At 38.6% G+C, this 18736-nt stretch overlaps 1 protein-coding gene across 1 annotated transcript; it reads left to right on the forward strand.

Moving 5' to 3' along the window:
* The first annotated feature begins 2650 nt into the window (after window positions 1-2650).
* LOC125496065 (F-box protein CPR1-like) lies at window positions 2651-4217 on the forward strand. Its single transcript, XM_048641502.2, has one exon. The coding sequence runs from the start codon at window positions 2989-2991 to the stop codon at window positions 4132-4134; it is 1146 nt and encodes a 381-aa protein (XP_048497459.1). The 5' UTR covers window positions 2651-2988; the 3' UTR covers window positions 4135-4217.
* Window positions 4218-18736: the final 14519 nt, after the last annotated feature.

The raw sequence follows: 18736 nt of genomic DNA on the forward strand, positions 1-18736 counted from the left end.
AGAATTTTTTTTTCTTTTTCTCTATTTTTCTTTATGAACAAAAATCTGATTTACTAAAACAAAACCAGATTTCGAAATTTTCTATTCTTTTATAGGTAATAACATGGTATTATTAAAACGATTATTTCACCAAATACCCCCGTCAAATCAAGAAATTCACCATATACCCTCAATGTTTAAGAAATGCACCGTATACCCTTGAGTTTCGAAAACTATGCACCTTCCTAACTGCCGTTAACCTACCGTGAGATTTATTTACGATTTCACCAGCATTAATCCCTAATCCTAATTAAACCTAACCCTAATTTAACCCTAATCCTACCCCTAAACCCTCCCCCATACCCTAAACTTACCCCTTATCAGTAATGCACGATTATGAAACGTCACACTACGTAGTCCGAGTCCCCCAGCACCTTTGGGCATAGTCAAAATGTCCTTCAGTCGCCATGCAATTCCCGTACCTGAAGGTTTAGTCCAGAAAAATCTAGCAACCATGGCATCCACCTTGTTAGCAATGGTTGTAGGAAGCAAAAATACAGAGAGTATGTGAGTAATTGAAGCAATGAGAACGAAGTTGATAAGGATCAGCTTGCCAGCTTGAGATATGGGGGAGTGACTCCATGCGGTGATACGTTGTGAGATTTTATCCAATAAATAAGTGAAATGCTGAGTCTTTTTCCCCTGAATGTCCACTGGTGTGCCGAGATATGTGCCCATAGAACTTTTAGCCTCCAACTTGAGAATGCTTTTATACTCATTAAGCAGACCGTCAGGAATATTAGGGCTAAAATTTAACGTAGGACTTGGTTAGACTTATCATTTGACCCGAAACCATGCAGAAGCGTTCCAGAAGTGTTGAAACTTTCGTACAGGAAGTAGCAGAAGCCTTGAAGAAAAGAACAACATCATCAGCAAAAAAAAGATGGGATATAGGAGGTGCTTACCTGTGTGCTTTAATCCTGTCAAAGTGCCGAATATCCGTAGCAAGTGTTAGCATACGAGACAAGATATCCATACAGAACAGAAACAAATACGGGGAAATGGGGTCTCCCTGCCGGAGACCACATTGGGGAGTGAAAGCCTCCGAAACCTGTCCATTTACCAGAATCCGATATGTGACAGTAGAGATACATTGATGAATCAACCGTATCCAATGTTCAGGAAACCCATACGCTCTTAGAATGTTTAAGAGAAACACCCAGTTAACACGATCATAGGCCTTATTCATGTCAAGTTTGAGGGCAGCAAGATGAACATTGCCGCGCCGATGTTCATTGATAACGTGAGTGAGCTCATGACTAATCAAAATGTTGTCTCCCATATGACGTCCCGGAATAAAGGCACTTTGATATTTGCTGATCAGATCCTGTAGCAGTGGCCGCAACCGATTTTTGCTAAACATTTTGACGCACATTTGTAAATTGTATTGCATAAGCTAATCGGCCGAAATTGCGTAACCTCTTCAGGATTAGGTACTTTAGGTATTAAGACAATAAGTGATTGGTTCCATTCACGCAGAATGAATCCTGTGGTAAGAAAGCGACTAACCGCTTGGAACACCTGTACCCCTAGCAGGTCCCAGTGAGTTTTAAAAAATTCCGCCGTAGAACCGTCTAACCCCGGAGACTTGGCATTCCCAATCCCAAACATTGCATCATGAACTTCTGACTCTGAAAAAGGTAGAAGAAGTTGTTGTTGCTGGATAGCAGATAGTTGTGAAAGATTTAGTTCCCGAAGCAATAACCCAATATTTTCCTCATACGCCGGATCAGGAACCGTAGGAGTGGAAGGCGTGTAGGCAGTTTTGAAATGGTTTAGGATAGTATCAAAAATAGCATTAACGTCGTCTGTCCATTCACCCTCCGCATTTTTTAGGAGATAAATGTATGCAGAACGTTGTTTCTGCTTCATCTTGTTAAAAAAGAACTTGGTAGAGTTATCCTTAGAGCGTTGCGACCAATAAGAGTGGGCCAGACTAGCCTTGTTCAGTAATTGTTGTCGTTGGGTCATGAAAGCATTTCCTTGCTGAAGATTGTCAATAGTAACGGCAGAAGTGGTTAATTGCACAGAAATGTCCTTCCAATCAATACCCCAAACTACCTTATGATCCAAACACCAGCGCTTAATTTCTTGCCGGAATAAGGAAAGATGTTTGGTGAAACAGTACATAGGAGAGCCTGCAATCGGGTTTTGCCAAACAGACGTAATTATACGGGGAATGTCGGAATGTGTGAGGCACCAATTTTCGAACTGGTAGGGTCGCCGCCGAGGAGTTTGTGGCGAATCTGTCTGGTAAAAAATCGCTGAATGATCAGAATGTAGGATCGGAAAGTGTTTGACACCCTAGACAGAGGTGGAAATCGCACACCCCCCAACCTATCAAAAAATAGCTAAAAAAGGCCGAAAGGGGGGGGGGGTCAGAGGTGGGATTTTATCCCCTTTGCCGCCCGTTCAATTTCCGTAAGGAAATTAAATGAGGGCGTTCCGAAAAATCGGCGAAAATTTTTAAAATTTTTCTTTTCTTCTCACGCTCATGGGATTTTTTTATACCGTATGGAGCCACCGTCGATCACTTTTATCTCGAATTAGCAACGTGCAAAGCATGGGGGATAACCTAGTACTTGAAAGTTGTGATGTAACCCAATTATAAATTGAACCAAAACTAAACATGAATCGCCTCCTGTTTCATCTCCTCTAGTCTCTTTTGCAACTTGAAGTTGATGTTGCAGCTTTTATATTTATCTACTTTCCGGTAAGCTCTTTTTTTCTCTGTTTTTATGCACAATTCCTATATTCCAACCCTCGTTTCTTGTACAATTGGAACATTAGACTCTAATTTATGCACAATTTCTATATATCAAACCCTCCTTTCTTGCTCGAATTCTCTCCAATTTTGATATTTGTTGATAGCCTTTAGACTGTTTCAATTTAGCAAAATCCCTTTCCAATTTTTGCAACATAGGTTATTATATTATCATAATCATCATCATGTCACCCTTTCCAAAAGATATTGTAATTGATATTCTGCTGAGATTGCCTGCAAAATCCATTCTCCGGTTTAAAAGGGTGAGCAAATTATGGTACCAAATTATCAATGACCCTTATTTCATCAACCTACATCTTCAGCGACACAAATTATATATAGTGTTCAGAATTTCCAGGACCTCTGTCCTTCACTTGTGTGATTTTGACACATTTAATAACCCAACTGAATTGGGATACCCTTTTAAGGATCTTGCTACTGGTGTTAATATTGAAGGATCTTGTCGTGGGTTGCTTTGCATCTCTAAGGAGACTTATCCCTTCACTATAATTTTTTATAATCCAACAACACAAACTCACAAAACCCTGCCTTCTATGCCCATAAAGTCCCCATTTCGTTACTACGGCGACAATGGACTTGCAAATTACCACCTCGGGTTTGGATACGATCCCAAGTCTGAGGACTACAAATGTGTGATGATTCTTCTACGTCTTGTCGATCAAGTAGGTTCGTTTAAGGGTCAAGTTATGGTTTATAGTTTGAGAGCGGATTCCTGGACACGTGGAGCTCAGGATGTTCCGTATTTTTTTCATTGCAGACATGGAGATTCTGCTCATTTAGGAGGGATCGTGCATTGGTACATTGAGGACAATGATGCAGTACCTCTTCCTATAGTTAGCTATAATCTAGGTGATGAAAGTTTTGGCTCGGTGCCACTGCCTAATAATGTAGGTGACAGTCTTCATATGAACACTCACTTAGGAGTACTCAACGAGTGCTTGTGTCTTACTGTCAACTATGTTGATGACTGTGATGTATGGATCATGAAAGAGTATGGCGTACTTGAATCTTGGACTAAGGTGTTTAAGATCGCAAAAGCTGTTCATTATGAGGTATTGAGGCCTATATCTTTCTTAAAGAACAGGAAGCAATTGTTGGTGAACTTTCCCTGGTGTAATGTTTCTTCTGTGGATTTGGAAAATTGGAAGATTACCAAGTTTAAGCTCCGTGGGTTGCGTAAATTAGAGAGTGCATATATTTGTTTAGAGAACCTTCTTATGTTGAAGGATGATGAAGACAAAATTTCAGACTTTCAGCATTTGCTGGAGAATGCTAAAAAGCCAAGGTTAATTAACAATACTGAAACTTGAGATGTTTATGCATCGACTTGGTTTTCGTTGTTGAATTTGTTGTCATTTTGCTTTCCTCGCAATTTTATTGTTTCACATCTATACTTCCATATTGATTGTTGATATCTTGATTGGGAGTTAGATCTTTTGATCAAATCAAATATGATAAATGGCAATTATTTTTAAATCATGAAAGAAGTGCGTTATCAGGATTTTTGTTACTAAAGAATGTTTTTTAAAGGTAGTATTGAGGGGAAATAGGGCATGCTATCAACTTATCAAGTCTCTGTGACAAAGTAGGGAAGCCATAAAAGCCTATCTTCTAACGAAGGTTCTTTAGGACCAAGTCTTACAAATTTGAAGTATCAGGATCAGACAATTATCAATAGATGAACAGTGGATAGTAAGCAAGTAAAAACTACATCTACATGTTAACTTTTTTTTTTTGGTTATAAACTTCTAAGTAGCTTCTTTTTCATTACAATATATACTTTTTCTGTTTAGGTAAATTATGTGATTCCAAGGATTTCTTGCTTGAAAAACACTACATTTTAGGATATTTGCTAAGGGTTTTTCTTGCACTACCAATGGCTTAGTTTTGAACAAGGATTCTCAATCACTTGGATTCTCAGACTACTAATTATTGATGATGAAAATCCTCACCAATCACTTGGATAACACACAATTAATTCTAACACTGTAATTAAGTTGCAACAATAAGCACAATGCTTTAACTTTAACTTTATTCAACTCGGTACACTTGAAATTTTGCAATTAAAGTCCTATTTATATATAACAAACACAAAGGCTTAAGTGTAATTATTACACCATTCACATGTGTCAAATCAACCTCAATATAATATTACACTAGTAATTTACACTGTAGATGCCCCGAGTCAGTTATAATTATCAAATATATTGTTCGTAAATTTCATAATTGATTCTATCAACTTTTCGTAATATTTTGTCCATGTATGAAATTGAAAAATGAACGTTATGACATGATAAGTTGTTCAAAAAAGCTTTTAAGGAATTAGAGATGAAAATAAGAATTTCAATGGAGTTTGAGTAAGAAAATGTTATTACTTAATAAAAGAGTTAAAAGATAAAAAAGTTTGTCTACATGTTTTTATACTTACATATAATTATAAGACTTATTATGTTTTACTTTGAAACATTAAGTATAGAAGTTGTAATGGATCAGTGGTTAATCACTCACATTTTATTTCAAAGGTCATGTGTTCGATCTTGGTAACTACATATTGTTAATATTTTTTATTGAAATTATTAACATGTGTATTAGAAGTTTGAGAAGAGTATCACGTGGATTTTCGAGATTTATTTTTGAAATCACACGAAATCGGCTGCATATCTAACAAAATCAAACCAGATTTTCGAGATTTATTCTTGAAATCGGCCACAAATATTCTAGATTTTTGAGATTTTCAATTTCATTGGTTGCACACTCTTTGCTGGCGATGTCTTGCCTCCAAAAGCAATCCATCGTCGATTCCCCGGACCTTGAACCTGGAAGAAGAGAGGGAGTGAAGGCCTGAAAGCGAGGTAGAGCGAAGGAGGAGGAGATAGAAATAAGGGGAAACTAGGTGTTGAATTTGAATTATTGTGTTTTTAGCTTTGGTTTTAAAAAAATTAGGGTTGGTTGAAAAATAATATAAATTTTGTGAAAAATGATATAAAAGTCAACAAAAATGATACAAGTTTGCTATAAATATGACATAAAAATTAGTAAAAATGATACAGAAATAAGTAATAATAATATGATACATTATCAGTAGAAGCTAGTGATAGTATTGTCAAGTTGTTTTTGCCTAGTAATCGGATTTCGGATAAAAGGGTGTGGGGTTTATCCCCGGATGGCAGCTACTTTGTTAGATCAGGTGTTGAACTTATTCAAGGTTTAAGTTTAAATCCATCGGAGCCCTATGTTTTTCACTGGATTTGGAAATTAAAAGTCCCACCCAAGATTAAGTATTTTCTATGGAAAATATGCCAAAATGGCCTTCCTACAAAAAAGAGGCTCGAATTAAGTCATGTTTTTCTTCATCAGGAGTGTGTTCTTTGTAATCATCACTCAGAGGACACATCTCATCTTCTTTCTAGATGTCCATTCATAATTGACGTTTTTGAAGAGTTACAGGCACGTTTGAAGTGGCGTGCCCCCTCGGTCATTGCGATTGATGTGCCATTCCTCGAGTATTTCCTAGAGTTGAAAGCTTCTTCATCGATATACCAAGTTGAGTGCATTGCTATAACTTGGTGGTTTATCTGGTACATTCGCAATGGGGTAGTTTTCCGACAGGAAAACTGTTCTCCAATAAAGGCTAGTCTAATGATTAGGGATTATGTTAAAAAACTAGGTACCATGGGAGATGTGGCTGCTGTTGTAAGATTAATTTTGATGGTTCTAAGTTATCGAGTGGCCAAGCTTCGTTTGGGTTTGTCATCCGCAATGATAAAGGTAAAGTAATGCTTTGTGGGGCTGGGGTCTTAGATGTGTCCGATTCCATTCTTATGGCGGAGGCTAAAGGCCTTTGTGAAGGTATTAGAGGGGCTAGATCCTTGGGTATTGGTAAAATTGTCCTTGAAGGTGACTATTTGGTTGTTATCAATTCTATAAGAAAGGTTTGGAAAATTCCTTGGATGATTAGTTCCATTATTTTAGATGCAGGTGAAGATCTAAATCTATTTGAAGATGTTCAAATTTGTCATGTTTTTAGGGAAGCTAATGCGGCTGCGGATTGGATGGCGCATCGTGGTCATGCGACGACTAACACGACTTTTCTAGTTTGATGTTCCTGATTTACCCTTTGTTTTAATCTTCCGTAAGGATGCTTTAGGGTGGCCCAAATCTTGGGATCCACCCTAGTTTCTTTCTTTCCTACTTAAAAAAAATTAGGAATTGACAAACAATAATGAAATAGAAAATAACAAGTTTGCTGAAAAATCACATAAAAATTGAGTAATTATGACATATAAATGAGTAATAATGATATGATATTAGTTTATAAAGAGTTGAAAAGTGATAATGAAATAGAGGAAAATGATACAAATATATATGGTGAAAAAGGACACAAAAATGAGTAAAAATGACACGGTAAAGAGTAACAATGATATGGTATATAAGGAGTTGACAATGATACAGGGGAAAATGATTAAGATTGCTGAAAAATGACATAAAAATGGCAAATAATTGAGTAATAATGATATGATATATAAGGAATTGACAAATAATTAAGGATGACAATGAGATAGATCAAGACCAAATCTTTATGGACCCAGATCCATATCCGTTTTGAGAGGCTGGATCCGAATTCGCCAACAAATCCGATGGGTCTGAAAAAATGGGAGCCAAATCCAGATTTTGCGAACCCCACGCATCTGGATCGAAAACGGATCCGTTTACAATATTCCCAATTTAAATAAAAAATTCACCTTTTAAATAACATAACCTATTTCAATCCAGTTTTCATGTTTTTTTATTAGGAAAGATAATTGGTCCAAAGACTAATCCCTGCTAGGCTTATATATGGCAATCCACTCTGGATCCGACCATTCCGCTCCGATCCAAAGGAACAAATCGAAGTCGACTCTGACAACAAAATTATCCGAATCCGACTTCATTTAAAAAGTCCAACTCCGAGTCGGAGGAGGATCGGAGTCAGATCCCACAAAAAAATCCAACATCCAAATCCGACTCCAACTTTAAGGCAATTATTCCTTTTTTTTATTTATATTAATGTATTATGTATGTATAATCTGACTAGCTAGGACTTCAAGGCAATTGTATTATTTAATATTTTTCCATTGAAGAAATGATTGCTAATGATAATAGTAATGTTTAGATTATTTGTAGTATATATGATTTCCATATAATTATTTAAAAAATAGTAATAATTAGATTATTTGTATTATATAAGATTTTTCTATTAAAAAAATGGGTCGAAAAAAAAGTCGGATCGGATTAGAGTCGGATGTTAGGATTTTATGTCGGATCGGACTCGAATTTTCGGAGTCGTATGTTAGAATTTTAAGTCGGATCAGACTTAGATTTTTGGAGTCGGACTTAGATTTAAAATCCGACTTCAAGTAGAGTCGGAGTCGGATTATGCATAATACGGTCCAAGTCCAATCCGTTGCCATCCCTAGCCTAGGCTACTAGCGTACAAGACGCTCTCTCTAGGGGCGTTTTACTTTATATAATATATGTACAATAAAAAAAAATTAGAAATTGCATAGTATAAGATTTGATCCCGTGACTGCAACTTCATATACTAAAGTTTTAACTACTAGACCAAGTTGTATTTAGTGTTAGCATTTTAAAGTACAATATTAATAAAAGAAAATTTTCCTTACCCGAGGCATATATAGCCCGGGCTTGATAACTAGTAAATATATTAAAAGGCGTTCCTAAACAAGGAACTGCATCACGTGACGCTCTCTCTATGGAGTTGTAGTTCATGTAATCCATGTAATATAAAAAAAATTGAAATTGCTTAGTATATGTTTTGATCTCGTGACCTTAAGTTTAGATCCTAAAAGTTTTAACCACTAGACCAAGTTCTATTTAGTGTTATTATTTCAAAAGTACAATATTAATAAATGGAATTTTTTATTACCCAGAATATCGTCCGGGCCTAATAACTAGTTATCAATATATACTAATATATTAGAAGGCGTTACTGAAAGTTTATGGGTCACATGTCACTCTCTTTGGTATCGAACACATGATCTTTAAGATGAAAAGTGAGAGTTTAACCATGAATCCTACATAAAATCATTGTTTATTATTTCAAAATAAAATATAATAAGATTTTATAATTATATCTTATTTAAAAAAACTTACACAAGTAGTTAGATACCTAACACATTTATGGTAAAAATAATGTACTATTATTTTAACACTCCTCTGGGGACCGCGAGCCCGCTAGTAGATATTGTCCTCTCTGGGCCCTAGCCCGCAAGGTTTTGCTTTGGAGTGGGAACGACCCACCCAAAAGGCCTCTACTAGGTTGAGGTATCCACCTCTATATAAAGAAGGCTTTGTTCTCCTCAACTTCCGATGTGGGATGGCTTTTACTCCCTTTCCCCACCCCCCTTAAAGGGTGTCTGCGTCCTCGATGGCACGACGGGACATCAAATCGGGCCCTGGCTCTGATACCATCTGTAACACCCCTCTGGGGACCGCGAGCCCGGTAGTAGATATTGTCCTCTCTGGGCCCTAGCCCGCAAGGTTTTGCTTTGGAGTGGGAACGACCCACCCAAAAAACCTATACTAGGTTGAGGTATCCACCTCTATATAAAGAAGGTTTTGTTCTCCTCAACTTCCGATGTGGGATGGCTTTTACTCCCTTTCCCCACTGTTACAGATGGTATCAGAGCCAGGGCCCGATTTGATGTCCTGTCGTGCCATCGAGGACGCAGACACCATTTAAGGGGGGTGGGGAAAGGGAGTAAAAGCTATCCCACATCGGAAGTTGAGGAGAACAAAACCTTCTTTATATAGAGGTGGATACCTCAACCTAGTAGAGGCCTTTTGGGTGGGTCGTTCCCACTCCAAAGCAAAACCTTTCGGGCTAGGGCCTAGAGAGGACAATATCTACTAGCGGGCTCGCGGTCCCCAGAGACACCCTTTAAGGGGGGTGGGGAAAGGGTGTTACAATTATAGACATAAACTCTACTCCAATTTCTTGTAGAATGTCATGCTATTACTTTTATTTCCAAATTTTTAAGAGTGTATTATTAAAATTACCATGACATTAATTTGTCATTACTAGACTATAAATTACAAAAAGAAAAAACTCGAGACATTGTCCAGAACATTCACTCGTTAATAACTCATAACAGAAAAAAAAATCGATATTCTAAACAACTCCCAAAGCAAAACAATTTATGGTGTGTTCTCTTCAACTTATTGGCCCTGAACTTATCTGAACTGAACTTATTGAACCTGAATTGAACTGATTGGAACTTATTAAACCTGATTGGACCTGATTCAACTTATTGAACCTGATTGAACTTGATTGGAACTTACTGGACCTGATTGAAATTTATTGACCAGATTGAAACTTATTAGACTTATTGGCCCTAATTGAAACTTATTAGACCATATTGGACCTGATTGAAACTTATTAGACCTTGTTGAACCTGACTGAAACTTATTTCACCTTATTAGACAAAAAAATTGACGAGTAATAATAACATAAATATTACCCCTAAAATTTATTATGAAGTAATAATTATTAAAATTTGCCCTTTAAAAAAATAATAATTATTAATTATAGCTTATGATAAATAATTTAACAAAAAAAATTTACTATTTATATATTTACCTATATATAACTTTCACCACTAATATATCTAATAGTCTTGTTTTGATTTCATAACACACTAGTAGAAAATCAAAATTTATTAGTAACGAAAACATTTATATCTTTTATTGTGATGATAATGAAGCAATCAATTGATAATATTTATATCTTTCATTGTTATTAGTAATGAAAACATGTTATCTCTAGTTATTTAAAGACGAATTGCAAAATATTGTAATTATAATAATTATTTTTTTTGGGTAAAAGGTAAGTAATTTCATTAAAGCATTTACCATACAAACACCAACATCAACAAAGTTGCCTGCCTAATAACAGAACAACCAACACACCCACAACCCAAAATGTGAACTGCAGCCCACCTAGCTTACAGAAGACCAACTAACCAGAAGCTAGGCTAAATCAATCTAGTTATACTCTCAAGCCACTCTATCTCATCGTGGCGCCATTTCTCATTAATTAGCTGCCTAATTCTATTACAAACATTAAGCATAATAGCATTAACAATTCCATCAGGCCTAGAAACACTTTTCTCCCAGTAAGCACGATTCTCAGCATGCCATATGTGATAGGCTAATATAATGATTATTATTGTTAACCTTATTTGACCATGATTATAATATTTTTTAATAATTATATCATCAGCTAATCGTAATATGAATAATCAAATAATAAACAATAATACAAGTATAATACTGTACATTGTGGTACTTTAATAAAAAATTCTAATAATAACATAATCAACTAATAGTAATATGAATAATAAAATAATAGCCAATATAGACACTAAAAATTTATTAGTGTTTTACATTAAAATAAATTGATTATTATTGAGCTAAAATAAATATGATTAGCCCAATTTAATTAATTTAGCTCACTCAAATTACATATCCAAATTAAATTAAACAAATATAATTTGGGTTATAAAGTATTGGGCTAGCCCAGATTACTAGTCTGAATAAGATGGTCAAATGGCAAAGGTAAAAAGGCTTCCAAGTCATAAACGGGCCCAAACCCATAAATTACCAAGTCCATGAAGGGATCTTCATTCCCTATAAATAGACCGCACATCTCTCAGTTGAGGGGAGGAGAAAAATCATTATTCTCAAGAGCTCATCAAATTCTCTTAGAATTCTCTCTGCAATTAGTCAACAAGCACATCAAACTTGTGCCGACTATTCAGATACACTCAAACATATTCGACTGAGATTCAAGCTTTGTCAGCCCTCATTCGAATATACCCAAACAAAACTCAAACTCAGGTTGACGTCGACAAAACGTCATCCCACACTCAAACTCAGGTTGACGTTGACAACAGGTCAGTCTACATTCAACTCCACGTCGACACCAACACGTGTCACTCTCAAGCTACGAACAGAATCAGAGGACTTAATTTATTTTTCATTATAAACTGTTTACAGAGATTGTACTCAATACATTTATTGAAATATAATTTCTTTGTTACTTTGTTTCTCGTCTTATTTATTTCGACTCGAAATTTTGTGTATACAGATTTTGGCACGCTCGGTGGGACTATCTCTGCCTCTCATCTCTGTTTCGTCATCAACAACAAATCTGAGAAATGGCCTCAAGCAAGAACATCTCTCAATCTTCTGAAAACTCTGCTGACACCCACGAAAATCTGTAACGTTGGGTGATTTATGGATGATATGACTCTTGGTTTTCGCACCAGAGGAATGAAGAAGGCTGCTATTGCTGCCGCCGCTGCAAAGCTCCGAACTGCGAACGTTCCTACCAGGCCAAGAAAGCTCTCTAAGCCTATTGCTACTGAATCATCTGTCGTGCATGGCTCATACAAGGAGCGTGAAACCCCTGTGTTTGGCTCAATCGCTTTGGCTGAACGTGAGCCATCATTGATTGCTTCTCAAATATGGAAGCAACTCTCATCTGATAAGTCAGACAGACTGACTGTCCACACTACCCTCTCTTTGACCCACTCAATGTGGGGAGTGACGATGAGACAAGTGATGACATTGTTGACTCATCGCCTCTAAAGATTATCAACTTAGAGGAACCCTTACTCTCTCAGTCGAACACTGCTGCTGTTATGGTGACTTCGGCTAAGACAGTTGAGGAACAACTTGCTGAAATGAATAGCCTACTCCAAAAATTAATGAAAGATGGAGAAGAAAAAGATGCTCAAATCCGACTCCAAAATGAGCAAATCGCTGCCCTCAACAAGAAACTTGAGGGAGACGACGCAGCATCAAGACTGGATGGGGGTGAAAGCGAAGGCGATAGTGGTGAAGACGATCGCCGCCCACCCACAGCTCGACAACTTGAGTTATTAGTAGCTCACGCTATCAAAAATCAACTCGGGGAAAGTTCTCAAGGCAGTCATCGGTATGTAAAGCCTTATACCAAAAGAATTGACAAGCTGCAGATGCCACTTGGCTATCAGCCCCCAAGTTCCAGCATTTCGATGGGAAAGGAAATCCTAAGCAACACATTGCTCACTTTGTGGAAACATGCAATAATGCTGGTACCACAGATGATTTCCTGGTCAAACAATTCGTTCGTTCTCTTAAAGGCATGGCCTTTGACTGGTACACTGATTTACCCTCACAATCCATCGACAGTTGGGATCAAATGGAGGAGGAATTCCTGAACAGGTTCTATAGCACTCGACGTATTGTCAGTATGACTGAACTAACTAAGACTCACCAGTGGAAGGATGAGCCAGTCATCGATTACATCAATCGTTGGCGCGCATTGAGTCTAGAGTGTAAAGATCGCCTGACTGAAGTCTCTGCTGTTGAGATGTGCATTCAAGGGATGGATTGGGACTTGCTTTATATTTTGCAAGGTATAAAGCCTAGGACTTTTCAGGAGTTGGCTACGCGAGCTCATGACATGGAGCTTACCATTGCCAACAATAGAGGCAAAAGCAACACTTCTTCAGAGTACAAGAAAGAGAAGAAGGATTTTAAGAAAACTGACAAGACTGCCAAAAGTTCGACTAAGGAGTCAATGTCGATCACGACTACCTCCTCGCCTGTCAAGATCTCTAGCAAGGCTGGTACTGAAAACAATAAGGGTTCACCTTCCAAAGAACCTAGGAAAAATAGGCCAACCTTGAAAGAACTCCAAGCAAAGAAATATCCATTTCCAGACTCTGATTTATCAGGGATGTTAGATGATTTGCTTGAAAACAAAGTCATTGAATTCCCGAAGCTAAGCGTCCTGCGGAGGTCGGTAGGACTTCTGATCCTAACTACTGTCGGTACCACAGGCTGATTAGTCATCCTATAGAAAAGTGTATAACACTCAAGGAGAGAATCATGCAACTTGCAAAGGATGGGAAGATTGTATTGGATTTTGATGAAGTTGTCGAAGCTAATCATGCCTCTGCAATGTTAGATTCTTATTGGGAGGCTCAAACTTTGCAGTTTGGGAGTCTGGAGCCAGTAATTGTACATGTGTTGCGACCAGTTCTTCAAGTTGATGAGGTGCCATTTATTGAGCACAGTAGCCCAACTAGCAACCAACAAGAAGAGGATGACGAAGGGTGGACGTTAGTCACTAGAAGGAGGCCTAGACGACAGTCGAAGCCTCAACCAAAGGTTGCTTGTCGTAAGAAGAAGCACCAAAAAAGGAAAAGCTCAAGACGCTCGAAAGAAAAGAAAAAGTCAAAAAAGCATACTAAACAACAAGTATTGCCAATTGACTTACTTGAACAAGACCCACTTACTCCTGTAATCTTGGAAGAATTCTTTCCTGAAGATTACTTTACTACGGTTACTGTTAATGCTACCTCATTCGTTGAGAATAATGAAGAAAAAGAAGAAGAGGGAGATCAAGAGAAGGTTAAAGAAAATGAAGTCTCTGTTAAAGTGACTGTTCAACATTCAGGGTCAGAGATAGATCCAAAGATATTATCTATCTTAGAAGCTCTTCCTACACGCATGGGATGGAGGCAGATCTTTCATTTGCCTCGAGAAATGTGTCGACAGGTGGCTCTTGCACTTCAGCATCCAGAACTATACCTTGACAAAGTGAAAGATGCTGGAGAGCCAATAGAAAGTTCGGCTAAATGCACGTCATGTAATTTTGCCTTGCCTTCACTGATGAAGACTTATTGTTGGGTTCAAAACCTCACAACCGACCCTTGTTTGTTGCTGGTTATATTTTTGGCCAGAGAGTGAATCGTATCTTAGTGGATGGAGGTTCAGCTGTCAACATCATGCCAAAGTCCACCATGATTGATTTGGGGATCACTATGGAAGATCTTTCTGATAGTCGTCTAATGATCCAGGGGTTCAATTTGAACAGTCAGCGTGCCATAGGCATAATACGTCTTAACCTTGTGATGGGAGAGTTAACATCATCTACTCTCTTCCATGTCATAGATACAAAGACGTCATATAAAATGTTGCTTGGACGACCATGGTTACACGAAAATGGGGTGTCGCATCAACCCTTCATCAATGTCTGAAATTTTATCGAGGAGGAGAGAAGAAAATAAATGGAGATGTAAAACCCTTTAGCATGACAGATTCGTACTTTGCCGATGCTAAGTTTTTTGAAGATGAAGAACCCTCGAGTGAAATGTTGCCATCTAAAATTCCTTCAACGGGGAAAAGGGGTACAAACAAAAATGGTGACATTCCATCGTCATCAAGCTCTAGGGAGTCAACCACCACTGAGATGCAACAACAAAAATACAGGAAAGTAAAAAGAAGTTGTTGCTCAACCCCTTAAAGCAATGAAGAATTCAGTAACTACTCCAGTTTTGCGATATATTCCTAAATCACGTCGTAAGGAAGGGGAATCACCTTTTGCAGGGCATCAGGTCATGAAAGTAGAGCCAAAGGAAGAAAAAGGAGTAGATGAGACTACTCTCCAATGTTTAAAGCAAGAAGTGGTTGTTCCTTTGCCTAGAGCCAACCACAATCAAATTGCTAAGCCTCCGACATCGGAATCTGTTGATCAATCTAGGAGAAAATGGCTTAACAAGGGTAAATTTGACCCAAACGCTTATAAGCTCTTGGCGAACTCTGGTTATGACTTCGAAAATCCAGCGTCCATGGGAAATGTTATTGAGGTTGAGCCTCATGGAATCAATGACACACAAAAGAATTACAAGAATATGGCGTTGAGGTACGTCCGACTAAAGTTGGTTTGGGATTTGAAGCTCCAACACCCATCAAAATTTCCGCACGGCGTAGAGGGACAACCTCTTCTTCACAATATATTACTGCGGAGGAAGTCGAAGAAAATGAGGGTGAAGAAGGTGCGACCCAGCAAAAAATATCGGTCTTTGATCGAATACAGTCGCCTGTCATAAAGAACCATACATCGGTTTTTGACAGACTTGGTGGACATGAGCTAAATGAAGGTGTGAAACCAAAAACACGAACACCCTTACAAGATTCTCGATTCTCTAAGAAGAAGCATCTGTCTTTAAACGTCTTGGCGCATCGACCTCAATTGATAAACAACCAAGACGGTCGGTACTAAGTCGCATCACAAGAAGCAAAGATGAAGTCAAAGGCGAGGACGCACCTCAAAGTGTTATTCCATCTCGCATGAGGCGTACACAGGTGGTAGACATCATTGAACATACACCTTTGAAAGCCAAAGGTCGTGTCATAGTGTTAACAAATCAAAGGAGTTCGCCTAGTCAAGAAAAAGAAAAGGATGTTGAATTTGTTTCTTCAAACCATATCACAGGGCATGAGGCTCCTGAAAGTGACGAGGAGATGGAAACAGATGAGGCTCCTAAAACTCTTGAAGATGGGGGGCAAGCCACCGTTGATGAGTTAAAAGAGTTAAACCTTGGAACTCAAGAAGAGCCACGCCCTGTCTACGTCAGCGCTTCTCTTACCCAACAGGAAGAACAAAAATTTTCATGTTACTCTCTGACTATAAAGACGTATTTGCATGGAGCTATAAGGAGATGCCAGGACTCGACCCGAAAGTCGCTGTCCATCGTTTAGCCATCAAAAAGGGTGTCAGTCCAAAGAAGCAATCTCAAAGACGTTTCAGGCCAGAACTAATTCCTGAAATTGAGGCAGAAGTAAACAAGCTCATTGATGCAGGATTTATTCGTGAAGTCAAGTACCCTACTTGGATAGCAAACATTGTGCCAGTACAGAAAAAAAATGGACAGTTACGAGTTTGTGTGGACTTCCGCGATTGAAATGAGGCTGTCCAAAGGATGATTTCCCACTCCCCGTAACGGAAATCATGATTGATGCTACCACTGGTCATGAGGCTTTGTCATTTATGGATTGTACTGCTGGATACAATCAAATCCACATGGCTCCTGAAGATCAAGAAGCAACTGCATTTCTACCCCTAAAGGGATATTCTGTTACAAAGTTATGCCTTTCGGCTTGAAAAATGCCGGAGCTACGTATCAGCGTGCAATGCAGAAAATTTTCGAAGATATGATGCATCAAATTGTGGAATGCTACGTAGACGACTTGGTGGTAAAGTCTAAGAAGAAGGAGAATCATTTACATGACCTTCGTCAAGTCTTCGAAAGATTGCGAAAATGGAAATTAAAGATGAACCCTCTCAAGTGCGCTTTCGGCGTCACCTCAGGAAAGTTTCTAGGCTTCATTGTCAGGCACAGGGGCATTGAAATTGACAAGCAAAGATTAAGGCCATCCAAGAGATGCCTGAACCTAAGAACCTAAGGAGTTGCGTGGCCTCCAAGGGCGTCTCGCTTACATTCGAAGGTTTATTTCCAATTTGGCAGGCAGATGTCATCCTTTTAGTCATCTCATGAAAAAGGATCCCCATTCAAATGGGATGACTCATGTAAAAAGGCCTTCGAAAGTATCAAGAAGTATTTGTCTTCTCCCCCCGTCTTTGGGGCACCAATAAAAGGGAAACCACTCATCCTTTATATCGCGGCGCAGGAGCGATCCCTGGGGGCAATGTGTGCTCAAGAGCAAGAAGATCGTAAGGAGACAGCTCTTTATTATTTAAGCCGAACTTTGGTGGGTGCTGAATTGAATTACTCCCCCATTGAAAAAATTTGCCTTGCTTTGATTTTTGCAATCCAAAAATTAAGACATTACATGCAAGCACATACAGTTCATGTCATCTCAAGGTCTGACCCAATAAAATACATTCTCTCAAGGCCCGTGTTGTCTGGCAGACTTGCAAAGTGGGCTATGCTTCTGAAACAATATGACATTGTGTATGTTCCGCAAAAGGCTGTCAAGGGGCAAGCGATAGCAGATTTTTTCGCGGACCACCCAGTCCCTGCAGAATGGGAGATATCAGATGATTTGCCAGGTGAAGACGTGTTTTTCATTGAAATACTCCCACCTTGGAAAATGTACTTTGAGGCGCGCTCGTCATGACGGTGCGGGAGCTGGAGTTGTCTTCATTTCTCCAGAAAAGTGTATACTGCCATACTCTTTTATGCTAACTCAACTGTGCTCCAATAATATGGCTGAGTACCAAGCACTCATAATAGGCCTCCAAATGGCAATCGAAATGGGACTTAGAGATTTAGACATTCACGGGGACTCCCAATTGGTCCTAAAACAACTATCAGGTGAATATGAAGTCAAAAAGAATGATTTAATCCCTTGTCAAAGGCAAGCATCACAATTGCTTGACAAACTCGATACCGTCAAGTTAGAACATGTTCCAAGGAGTGCCAACAAGATGGCTGACGCGCTAGCTGGGCTTGCAGCCACTTTGGCACTGGGGGCAGAAGAAAGAATGTATGTACCCGTTTGCAAACAATGGGTTGTTACTCCTGATGACGATGGTGTTGACGAATATGCTGAAGAAGTCGACATAATCTCTGTCTATCAAATCGACAAAGAAGATTGGCGTCAACCAATTATCGATTATTTGGAACATGAAAAATTGCCAAGTGATCCAAAACATAAGACAGAGATTCGTCGTCGAGCCTCACGATTTATATATTATAAGGGGACTCTCTATCGACGATCCTTTCATGGTCTTTGGTTAAGATGTCTTGGAGTGAAGAAGCAAAACAAACCATGGAGGAAGCTCACTCTGGAGTCTGTGGCGCTCATCAGTCTGGTCCAAAACTACATGACCGTATTAAAAGAATGGGTTACTATTGGCCAACCATGGTACAAGATAGCATGGACTATGCAAAGAAATGTGAAGCCTGCCAATTTCACGCTAACTTCATTCATCAACCTCCAGAGCCATTGCACCCCACAGTCGCATCCTGGCCATTTGAAGCATGGGGACTCGATGTAGTTGGCCCAATTACACCAAAGTCATCTGCTGGACAAGCATATATTTTGGCAGCG

This window comes from Beta vulgaris, chromosome 3 (genome assembly GCF_026745355.1).
Source record: "Beta vulgaris subsp. vulgaris cultivar EL10 chromosome 3, EL10.2, whole genome shotgun sequence".
Taxonomy (NCBI): Eukaryota; Viridiplantae; Streptophyta; class Magnoliopsida; order Caryophyllales; family Amaranthaceae; genus Beta; species Beta vulgaris.

What these genes read in the sequence shown, in the direction of transcription:
- LOC125496065 (XM_048641502.2), top strand. Translation starts at nt 2,989, where the DNA reads ATGTCACCCTTTCCAAAAGATATTGTAATTGATATTCTGCTGAGATTG.